Consider the following 13059-nt stretch of genomic DNA (forward strand, 5'->3'; position numbering starts at 1 on the left):
TAGCTCTGATACGAGCCTGAGAGTGGAGACATATAGTCTCCTCTATCTAAGTAAGACTACAAAAAGGGCCTGTGATGATGGATGAGACCTTTTCAGAGGCTATGGGCGAGCGATTTGTGAACGGTTGTAGAAGACTGTTGGAAACGGTTTAAATAATTTTTCCTCTTTCTCACGCTGTCTTGGCTTCGACATCGAGGCTTTAATACAAGTAGTGACCACCATGGAGATTTCTTCACCTTCACACCCCTGGCGGAATCTAGTCAAAGACGTCGGTAAAAGCAGACAGAGATATAATATTATACTACTCAAAACAAGTTAAGGGTCGATAAATATATTTCATATGTAAGTGCATTTTGCCATACCATTATACTGAAGGCAACAAAATGTTCACTGTTGTGACATTGAACACCATGTCTGTGCCTAATACATGAATGCAGAAAACAATCGATATGATAATTAACTGTAGTTTTTATTACAATTCAGGGTCCCGTTCGACGAAGCGATCTTGGCGCTACTATCACCTTAAGGGACAGTCCTGAGTTTGCTGCAATTTTAAGATGTTATCGACTAACAGATACTTTTTAACAACTGTAATTACATATCAAATATATTTGAAGATAAATTCTTTGAAGATAAAATCCAGTTTGGGCTTCTTACAAATATTAAGACGACCATTAACACACTGAACAAGAAAATATATTTAATGCGTATTTTTAGACGTTAAAAGATTTTATTAGTTGGAAAAATCTTACAATGCAGGAAACTCGGAACAGTCCCTTTAAGTGCACATAAGGTGAACTTAGTGCTAAGATTGCCTCGTGGAACGCGGCCCAGGTCACTGTGATAATTCACAGCAGTTTATATTACAATTGAAGTCAACAAAATAATTCACTACATTTTTTATTATTACTATCCATGTTAGATAATACAATTCTTGTAATTTAGCCAGCGGCAGCCATTGCCAATGCCATCTCTCTGAGTTTCTTCAGTTGCTCGGGTGTTAGCTGTATTGGTTTTGGCGGCGGCGGGGTGACAATTTTAGTCACCACCACGTCATGTTCGATGACCTGGGGATTATCCGATTCTAAAAAATATGAAAATGGTATACATAAAGTAAATTTTGTGTGTTTTAACAACACCACTAGAGCCAAGCGCGTGTGCGTGCATTTTAATTAGGGGGTCTAGACTGGCGAGCAAAGTTTATAAGGGGTGGGTCGAGTCAGCCTCATCCGGAAAATATATTTAAAAAAAAGAGAAATATTTGCTTGAGCAGGGTAGGTTTCTATCCCTGACCCCCCCCCCCCCCCCCCCTTTATATGCTCCTGAGAGCACATTGATTAATTAATCATCAGTTGCTGGATGTCAAATATTTCATAATTCTGACAAATAGTCTTCGGAGGAGCCTGGTATATTTGTTCAATTGTCACAAAGGTACCACTTATAATTACCTTGCCTCAGACAGCACACACCAAGACCTTTGATATGCCAGTCGTGGGACACTGATTGAACAAGGAAAAACATCGGGTCCGATCCAACGAACCAGCGCCTTAGAGAGCAAACTACAGCCCCGTAGGAACGATGTCTGGAGTGGAGGTTGGGGTACCGTCTCTAGTGGGGGGACAAGTCACATTTGTATTTTTGTATATTTATTTAAGGTTGGACAAAACAAACGTACGTTTTAGTCCTCGAGTTTGGAGGGACACGGCCCCTCCCCAGTTCCTACGGGCCTGAACTAAATTCAGTTTAAAAAAAAGATGCTCCAATAACCATGTGCATAGCCAGTGAGGTAGGCATCACACAAGAAAGCATTCAGAACACACTGGCGAATATCTGTCCATGACGAAGGAAGGAAAGGAAGGAAGGAAATGTTTTATTTAACGACGCACTCAACACATTTTATTTACAGTTATATGACGAAGTCAATCTGATTGAAATCAGCTCTACTGCTAGTGGAGCTAATTATAATCAGATTGATGACGAAGGTTTCACGAAGGTGTGCTGTTCCATCACGAGAGTGCACATGTTCACGCGTATGTTGGATATTTTATATGCACCATCCCACAGACAGGATAACACATACCACGCCCTTTAATATACCATTCGTGAGGTACTGACTGGAATGAGAAATAGCCCAATGAGACCACCGACGGGGATCGATCCTAGACCGACCGCGCATCCAGCGAGCGCTTTACCACTGGGCTACAAGAAATAATGATGTAATTTTTGCTGTTGAGTGTTTTGACCTGCAAAAATACCCCTTCTTCGTTAGAGGCCTCTGCAGCACCGTTGAAACGTATGTGGACCCCCATGGGGCAAGTCCATCCTTGTTAGGTCGACAGGTCACGCCAAGTATAGTTGAAAAATGTTTGTGAAAGTTTGTTTTGTTTAACGAAACCACTAGAGCACATTCATTCATTAATCATCGGATATTGGATGTCAAACTCGTAGTCATAAGAGGAAACCCGCTACATTTTTCCTAATTCAGCAAGGAATCTTTTATATGCACTTTCCCACGGACAGGAAAGCACATTACACGGTCTAGGAACAGTTGCTGTGCACTGGTTGGAACAATGAAAACAATCCAATCAGATGAATGGATCAAGCGAACACTCAACCGACTAAGCTAAATTCCGCTCCTCACCCCCCCAAGACAAAATCCAGCTTGGGCTTCTTACAAATATTAATTTGGATTGAATATACAGACACTGATATTCTAAACAAGAAAATATATTTAATATGTAAGTTTAATCGTAGAAAATTTAATTTTTCGGAAACAGCTTACAATGCAACAAACTCAGGAATGTCCCTTTAATATAATAATAATGTAATAGACGTTTGCTGTTAAACATGGCATCGACATATTTGGCGACAGTATTTGAAAAGCTATGCATTTTGTTACATTTATGACACGAAAGAAAATACTTGCTGTTAATTCTTATAATTAACATTAGTATCATAATTTAACAATATACATACATATACATATATATGTATATATATATTGAATATATACATACTCTTCAGTAAAGTAGGGGAACTAATAAGAATTTACTATTACCAAAATTGTAAGGTGTAGTAGTTGTGGGGAATGGTTATATGATAATAGTGAACCGACAGTAGGTTTTATGACCACCAAAGATCTTAAAGGACGACTGGGGTCAGAACTGAGATTTGAAAGCTGACGTTTTTTTTATCAGTAAATCGCAAATTCAAACAATAAAAATTACTAAAAACAAAACAATAACAACTGTATGATTGACAGAAATAATGTTCTACAGTGAGTAAGACTGACAGAAATAATGTTCTTCAGTGAGTAATGGACCTTCCTGGAAATTGTCAAAATCGAGAATGATAACCCATGCACGTGTGCAAACTATGGAATGTGTTTTGGTGTGTTGATAAACAGACCTGAATGTTCTTTACTAGGATGTCTCTGGTCAAAACGTATGTTTTAATATTTCAGGTTCCCCTACTTTTTTTTAAGAATATATATATATATATATATAGACAATGTATATTATATATATATATATATTGTCATGGCTGTCCCAACAATTTTCGTAACTGTGTGCTGTGAGGTGGACCTTTCTCGAGTAATTTTAATATTGGACAAAACACAATATTTATTTTTACATTTAGTAGTAATTATTTGCATATTTGCTTGTATTCTGTATGTCTGGAACTATGCCATTTATTATAGTTATTGTTTAATGAAATTCTTAGTAGTGCCGTTTGTCGTGTCGCGCACTATAGGCAAAAACGAAATTGCGAAATGAGCTACATTTAGTTGTATTTCATAATAATTTGTTTATAGTGTATGAAATTATGTTTGTAAATAGTTGCCGTAATTTATTTATGGGATATTAGTATATTACGATCGCTAAATGTGTTAATTTAATGTTTGACGTCCGTGTTTTGGTCTTGCGGTCTTCGACTTTATTTAATTCCCAAATCCCTGTGCATATAAAAACTATGACACAACGTCGACATTAATATTATTGATGTAAATATTTCCATAACTGCAAAGTGTGTGTACTTACACACTGAAAACATCCCATGGGCTCATAAATAAACCTGGGATAAATTTCCGTTTGACCGACTGTTTTGACATGGCTGCCAAGATTGACCTTGCCCTTCAGTAAAGTTTATTTTCCTCCAAAACTTGTACGATCGATTAGCTATTTTCTTAGTTAAATTTTTTTGTAAAATTGTTTTACGCAAAGTTTAGACTAAAAAACCAATTAAGAAATGTTAGTTTTATATTTATGCACTTTAGAAATTCGCAGAATTAATTATTTCAAGTTGGTAATGCTTTTGCTATGGGCTAAACTGAAGTATTTACAAAAGTTGGAGTTTCTTAGGATTTAGAGTGTGCATTTACAAACTGTAAACTGCAAACGAAAGATGGATCAAAAAGCAATTACTTTATTTATTGAGCAATTGTGTGCATAACGTAATTATTAAATGAAATGATATTTATTTTGTAAAGGTAGATCTCTTCCTAGCGTGAGGTAATTTCTGATTGGTTGTTATGACGTCACGTGGTACTTAAGAAAAAGTATAAAAGGCTGACGTCAATGGACGTCAAGGGTTTTTCTCTCACTTGTTCGCGGTCTGACAAGCAAACATTAAAGACATGTCCCCTTGTCCAACTTTCCAACGTTATTACATTGCATACATTTAAATTGGTACTGGAATAACTTTTACTTATATTTTTAAAGTAAAATGTTATTAACTTTACCATCTTTATTTAATTAACTTGTTTTATGGAAGTAATATTTATAAGCAACTGCAAGCTGTTTAGATTTATTGGAGATACAGTCCTCACTGGTTTAATATAACAATATCTGAAAGGAAGAGATCTATCTATATGTTGAAAACTTACCTGTGAACATTAACTTTATTTTAATTTACTCATAACTTTTAAAATAAATTTATAATTCTGAAAACTGGAACACTTCGTCTTTGTCATCTGTGGATGTTATTTGTATTCTCTGGACTGTTAATATCCTTGGGACGCGGCCACAACGATATATATATATATATATATATATATATATATATATATATATATATATATATATATATTAAATAAACACACACACACACACACACACACACACACACAATATGGTAGAGATGTGGCCAATCAGATTGGATGTGAAGTTTCATTAATAAATAGCTAACTGTAATTAGCACCACACGACGTAATTTTCACAGTATTTAGTCTGTGCATTTTCATATCTTATTTAGTTATTTTTGTTCATTGATGTGCGGTGTAATAAATAAAATATTATACTCGTTCCCGTGTAGACGGATTATATTGCAACTCGTGTGTTTTCAATCGTACATCACGAGCTATCAAAACACACTCGTAATATAAATGGTCTCACACGAGAACTTGTTTCAGTATTCTCTACGTATTGCACTTTCACATACCTGGAGGTTGTTGAGGTGGTGGTTGGATAGGCACTATTCCTAACCTAGCTAGTATGTCTCCAACACGCGCTTTGATAGGCTTCAGAACCATCTTTTGGATGGGGCGTGTAATGACCTTTACTACTTTACGGAATACGTGTACAACCCTCCGGAATATACGACGGACTCTAAACCGGACTCGGAATCGTCCCCAGGCGTCACTGCTGCTTAAAACCACGGCGAGCACGATGACTAGAACTAGGGCAATCCTCATCTGAAACACAAACAAGTACCATGATGTTTTCCAATCCTTTAGTGTATCCAGTGCATTATTCAATTAAGGTTAAAGCACAATATCCTAGGTTTTTTGTATTTTTTTTTGTCGTACACAGAGCTCGGGATTAAAAACACAGTAACACGTATTTACAGGACTTTACTTCTGTAAATATGGATATAAATTAAAATTATATTCATTTGGGATACCAAACCTCGCTATTGCATCTCCCAAAATGTTGTATGTTAAGTACGATGGTCGGAACGTTAAAGTTTGTTTTCTTTAACTACACCACTAGAGCATATTTATTTAATTAATCATCGACTTTTGGATGTCAAACTTTTGGTAATTTTGATATATAGTCTTAGAAAGGAAACCCGCTACATTTTTTTTTTCATTAGGAGCAAGCAAACTTTTATGTGCACCATCCCACAGGCAGGATAGAACATACCATAACTTTTGGCATACCAGACATTTGTTTTAATTGCATGATGACCACAGCAGACCCAATAAGGCAAAAACGATCAACTCCGTTACACTCAATATTAGTTGGAAACATCTTACAATGCAGCAAACTCAGGAATGTCTCTAACAATATTTGTAAATCGGCTTCGACCGGCCTCGGTGGCGTCGTGGTTAGGCCATCGGTCTACAAGCTGGTAGGTACTGGGTTCGGATCCCAGTCGAGGCATAGGATTTTTAATCCAGATACCGACTCCAAACCTTAAGTGAGTGCTCCGCAAGGCTCAATAGGTAGATGTAAACCACTTGCACAGACCAGTGATCCATAACTGGTTCAACAAAGGTCATGGTTTGTGCTATCCTGCCTGTGGGAAGCGCAAATAAAAGATCCCTTGCTGCCTGTTGTAAAAGAGTAGCCTATGTGGCAACAGCGGGTTTTCTCTTAAAAACAGTGTCAGAAAGACCATATGTTTGACATCCAATAGCCGATGGTAAGATAAAAAATTAATGTGCTCAAGTGGCGTCGTAAAAAAAAAAAAACTTTAAATCGGCTTCGGTAATGATTTCTGTACTTAGGAAATACAAATATTTATTAAATCGACCAACATATTGACAATATATGTAACTTTTATCCGACCGGTATTAGAGTATGCATCTGATGTATGGGATGGGTGTTCCTTAGTCGAGGAAGACAATATTGGAAAAGTACAATTAGAAGCCGCCAGATTAATATCGGGTTTGCCTAAATTTGCATCTAGAATGAATGAATGAATGAATGAATGAATGTTTAACGACACCCCAGCACGAAAAATACATCGGCTATTGGGTGTCAAACTATGGTAATGCAAATAAATAAAGTGATCATCAACATCAATATAAAAATTCAAGACTTAAACAAAAACAGTGTAAAGAACTGCAAAAACACAAATATCACAGAATTTTACGGATACTGAATTTAATCAAAATTTCAATTTTGTGCTGTATTGGCCATTCTCAAAGAGAATGTTACACCCCTGCACCACGGTGAGGTTACAGCACACGCAGGGGTTGCATCTAGAAAGTCTTTGTACTACGAAATTGGATTAGCAACACTTACTTCCAGGCATAAATTCATAACGCTGTGTGCAATGTTTAAAATAATGAAAGGTATTACTCCTGATTTTACGATACACTCTATCCCACAAAAGATCTACTTACATGTTCAGAAATCGGAATGATATTTCTTTACCCCCTGCTATAGAACTAATTTATTTCAATTGTCATTTATTCATCCGACAATAAAACTTTGGAACAACCTAAGAGCTGAAATTCAAAATTGTCAAAACATATCTTCATTTCAAAACAAAAGTAATAAAACCCGATATCCCATGCGTTGCATCATACTATTCTTTTGGTAATAGAAGAGAAAATGTATGGCATACCACGTTAAGACACAGGTGTAGTGATTTAAAAGCAGACTTATAACGAGTTGGTCTTAGCACCGATTCCTCGTGTAGTTTTGGATATAATTTCGAAAAAGAAAACAATTTTCTGTCAATGTATTTTATATCAAATTCATTGCAGTTGGTCTTAGCACCGATTCCTCCTGTAGTTTTGGATATGTCGAAAAAGAAAAAAAAAATTGTCAATGCATTTTATATGAAATTCATTGCAGAGATTTCAGCCAATAGATTTACAAGTGGTTTTAAATGGTAAAAGTGCTCTAAATGAAGAAGACAATAAAGATATATTTTGTCATGTACATAAATATATAAATGAAACAAAACGTTTCCTTTAATTAGATTTTTAAAATTATTCATATTTATTTATTTATTTTATTATTATTATTACTACAGGGTTTTGGGGGTTTTTTGGTAACCATTAAGTAATCATTGCGATGCCTTGTTTGTGTTTTGTGTTTACTTTTACAAAACCTGTTGTCTAATTATTGAGCACACAGAAACCTTTATTGCGTCTTTTATCCGTTTCCTTTATTCTTTATAATATTTATTGCTGTTCATATTTAAATTGCAAAACTATATTACCGTCGCAACATGCATGTATTATGGAGAAGGTTGTATAACTTGTGCCTCATCAATTTGTTCTTATAAAAAGCAACAAAACATGTTTCAATCAAACCCTTTGGCAAGCACTGGAACGATGATCAGTGAAGTCTAGACATTACAAGGATTAAAATCTAAACTGTTTAGGATATAAATGTAACGGAGTTGACGAGTACATCAATTATAACAACGCACCGGCCTTGGTAGCGTAGTGGTTAAGCCGTGGGACATATAGCTGGTAGGTACTGGGTTCGCACCTTGGTACCGGCTCCCACCCAGAGCAAGTTTTAACGGCTAACCCATTGTCCTGGACAGATAGGGGGCAGGATGTAGCCCAGTAGTAAAGCACTCGCTTGGTGCGCGGTTGGTGTGGGATTAATACCCGTCGGTGGGCCCATTGGGCTATCTCTCGTTCTAGCCAGCGCACCACGACTGGTATTCCAAAGGCTGTGGTATGTGATATCCTGTTTGTAGGATGGTGCAGATAAAATATCCCTTGCTACTAATGAATTTTTTTTAGCGGGTTTCCTCTCTAAGACAATATGTCGGCAAGGGTAATTCTTTCCCCCTCTATGGTTAAATCTAATAATAAGTAATTACCCAAAGTATCAATTTTTATATTATGTAATTTGTACTCAAAATTATTATTAAATAAAATAGCTACACCCCTAGAGTTACTTTTATAAGAGCTAAATATGCATTTGAATCCCCACTGAGTTTGTATATATGGTTATAATTATTTTGTAAAATGAGTATCTTGTAATCAGTATATACAATATTTCTTTTGTTTTAAGTAATTAAGTACATTTCTCCTTTATGGTCCTAATATAGTCCATGGGCTGGGGTGGTTTCTGTGTGACTTATGTGCCCTAAGTTTCTCTTCATATTATTGAAGTAGACCATATGGGACATCAAAAAAGTGAGGGTGGACATCTGGGAGCCTGGTCGGATTTGAGAAAATGACGTGACAATATCAAGCTTTTGCGTTCATGAGGCGACCAAAAATGTGGGGTAGGGGAAACTAAAATGCTTATAACTCCACAACCATACATGATATAACTGCAAACTACCATTCAAAATATTTGTTTTTATTCACTCTACATGTGACAATATGTAATTATCTGATTATTATGCAAATTTGCTGTCCAGAGGTCAAAAGGTCGTGGAAATCGGGGGTTGCTTAAAATCTGACCCACCGAAAGAAAAATGTGAGTTACAGGCTGCCTGTACTACTTGAGAATGTTTGCTGGCTGTCAGAGGTTGCCAAGACATATCTCTATCACATGATATGCATTGTATAAGAATTAACCTTTTTGTAACGAAAACATCATCTTTGATATATGGTGCTATTTCAGAAAAGCGGATTTTCCTTTGCAGCGGAAGACACATGTCACAAAATAAAGTAATCGAAAATTTTCATCAATATGAATATGATCTATCACCAACTAATTATTTCTTTAAGCCTAAATATCACTTAATTTACTAATTTCTTACAATATTCCCATGTCGTTAACCCACTAAGTCCTAAAACAACCACCTGTAGAGGGGGGAGGGGGGGGGGGGGGCGGAACATCTTTAGTCCATTCAGCAAAAATAAACTGCTGAATTTGCTCAGTTTTAGTAATAGTCTAGGTTTTTATATCCAAATGAGTAGTAGAGGTGGCACTTGGGTACCAAAATATGCAAATGAGCTAGGTCACGTGACCTGTCCTGCGTTCTGATTGGTTGACCTCTAAGGGCGTGGCCTCTTCCGATTGGCTGACCTTTAAGTGACCTAATGATGTCAGTGCACCTCGGGGTCGTGCAGCTGGCTGACCTTTAAGCGTGGGGACGCTACTGGGTTAATGGCTTGGACAGCTGTGGGAACCTGACCTCTCTGTGTCAGGAAACATCGGATGTTGGTAAGATTGATGGGTGTGTTAACCGTCGGGGGTCCTTTGATGTACAGGAAACAGATGGTGCGGAAGTCGTTAATGACCCCTAGAGTGGTGTCGAATGATGGGGTGTTTATTTAACTGTGACAGCCGTTTGATGTATAGGAAACAGATGGTGTGGAAGTCGTTAAGATGGCAAGATGGATTTGACAGGTGTGGGTTGATTAAGGAGAACCAGTCAACGGGGAGTGGAAAATTCCAGGGGGTTTTACCAGATGTCGGGGGAAAGGTTTGAAACGTGTCCATATACGGCGTTGGCCAGGAGTCATTTCAGAACGTGTTCAGACACGTCTTGAGTGGGGGTCTCTGTATAATGAGAACCAGTCAACGGGGAGTGGAAAATTACAGAGGAAAAAACCCCAGGGTTTTGCCAGAATGTCGGGGGAAGGTTTGAAACGTGCCCATATAGGACGTTGGCCATGAGTCACCCAGAAGCGTTGTTCAGACACGTCTTGACCTCGAGATAGCGTGGGGACGCTCTTCTGCTCGTTGCGAGCACAATTCTTACAAAGTGTCAATAAACACCGGATGTTGGTCAGATTGATAGGGGGAAAACAGGGTGTGTTAAACCGTAGACGGGGTCCTTAGGGACAGGAACGTAAGTATCATCAACGGTATACGTCTTCTCTCTAGCAGTGTCGTTGAGCGAATGGCAAGCGTCCTGAATATGGGGTTTTTATAGGCCCCCCACGGTAGCGTCCCCACGCTATTTGGAAGTCAAGACGTGTCTGAACACGCTCTCTGTGGGTGACTCATGGCCAACGTCGTATATGGGCACGTTTCAAACCTTCCCCCGACATCTGGCAAAACCTTGGGGATTTTCCTCTGTAATTTTCCACTCCCCCGTTGACTGTTTCTCATTATGCAGAGACCCACCACTCAAGACGTGTCTGAACACGTTCTGGGATGACTCATGGCGAACGCCTTATATGGACACGTTTCAAACCTTTCCCTGACATCTGGCAAAACCCCTGGAATTTTCCACTCCCCGTTGACTGGTTCTCCTTAATCAACCCACACCTATCAAATCCATCTTGTCATCTTAACGACTTCCACACCATCTGTTTCCTGTACATCAAACGGCTGTCAGTTAAATAAACACCCCATCATTCGACACCACTCTACATTAACGACTTCCGCACCATCTGTTTCCTGTACATCAAAGGACCCCCGACGGTTAACACACCCATCAATCTTTCCAACATCCGGTGTTTATTGACACTAAGGTCAGGTTCCCACAGCTGTCCAAGTCATTAACCCAGTAGCGTCCCCACGCTTAAAGGTCAGCCAGCTGCATGACCCCGAGGTGCACTGACGTCATTAGGTCACTTAAAGGTCAGCCAATCGGAAGAGGCCACGCCCCTTAGAGGTGAACCAATCAGAACGCAGGACAGGTCACGTGACCTAGCTCATTTGCATATTTTGGTACCCAAGACACATTTATCACACTTGCGACTCATTTGGAAAACCTCATCAGAAGTGACAGGGAAGGAAATTGGGATTTACATCTTCAGACTGTACAAGCATTGCTTCCAATTTTCATGGCTTTTGACTCAACCAACTACATCAGGTGGGGGTTCCCTCTATCTTGAGGACATGCGCAAACTCCCACAAACAGCACCTGAGATCCACATAGCATTCCAAGAGGGCAAATGTGCCATAAAGAGGACACCTGGGAATTTTAGAGCAACTGGAGCAGACAATGGCGCTGGAGCAAATGATAAATAGGGCTACAAACAGGAAAATGTAGCGGGTTTCCTCTCTCAAAGACCAAATATCTGTCCCAGAGCAAGTCACTGGCTATCCAGAGACAGGCCCCGGGACGGACATGTTCGAAACTCTAGTGGTATATGAGTATGTAAAAATTATTCGCACTCGCACTCAAAGACCAAATGTCAAAATTACCAAATGTTTGACTTCCAATAGCCGATGACTAATAAATCAATGTGCTCTAATGGTGTCGTTAAACAAAACAAACAAACTTGTTTGTGTGTATACCTAGAAACAAAGATACATATGGTAAAACGTCCAACTGAACCGAAAGTACGTAACCGTCGATTAACAGCTTCCGGAAAACTATTCAGTTCCATTCATACACTGTGTAAAAGGTTAGATCCCTAAGGTTAAATGACGTCTGCTCACGAAGCTTGAACTTATATTTTCTTGATTAGTTTACCTACTTTAACTCTGTACTGAGTATTTAATTATTCTTTTGTCATTTTGTCTGAAATAGTTGGAGATCCAGTCTGTGAATGTAGAATATTAAAAAAAAATCATGTTTCTAAAAATCGAGAAAATATTATTTTAAACGCCGTAAGCAGAAGGCAGTCACAATATATTTTTGTTATTTTCAAAATAGTTTTCCTTTTCTTTGCATCAAGCCAATCAGAAATTATTTATTAAAACACTTTTAGTGAGGCTGGTACGGCGTCAAAAGCATAAAAGACAATGCAATCTATTAATATATACACAAATAAAATAATATGATAAATAAACGCCAAACAGTATGAGGGTTCTATCTATTAAATATTTAATATTAAAAATACAATATGTTCACATAAATTTGTATTTGAATGTTCTTATTTATAAAAATCAATTAATATCCTGTTTCATCATATTATAACCTACTAACAGGAACACTGGCACTCAATTATATTTGAAAATGATATTTGAAAATGATATTGGACGATCTTTTTACACTTAAAAACCCCCACATATCCTAAACATTTTCCTTCTGTTACGAGTAGCGTAAAACAAAAATACTAATAATCGATGTTTTCCTACTTGTTTATAGTTAAGTGTACGGCAAGTAAAACTAATTTCAGCGAAAATAGTATTTTAATAAAGTACCATTTCATATATTTTTAAATTATCATTTTATCATACTACATAATGATTATTATTAATATTATAAACGAGCAAAATGTTT

General features: G+C 37.6%; 1 protein-coding gene across 1 annotated transcript in view; it reads right to left on the minus strand.

Annotated features, from left to right (window-relative positions):
- Positions 1-887: 887 nt before the first annotated feature.
- LOC121375945 overlaps positions 888-13059 on the minus strand; it is a 12273-nt gene continuing 101 nt past the window's right edge. Inside the window, exons 2-3 of the mRNA XM_041503673.1 lie at positions 5440-5692; positions 888-1084 (exon numbers count right to left, since the gene is read on the minus strand). Of these exons, the coding sequence (XP_041359607.1) occupies positions 942-1084; positions 5440-5692 (396 nt within the window). The 3' untranslated portion in view covers positions 888-941. The remainder of the gene's footprint in view (positions 1085-5439; positions 5693-13059) is intronic.

Source organism: Gigantopelta aegis, chromosome 6 (assembly GCF_016097555.1).
Source record: "Gigantopelta aegis isolate Gae_Host chromosome 6, Gae_host_genome, whole genome shotgun sequence".
NCBI classification, from domain to species: Eukaryota; Metazoa; Mollusca; class Gastropoda; order Neomphalida; family Peltospiridae; genus Gigantopelta; species Gigantopelta aegis.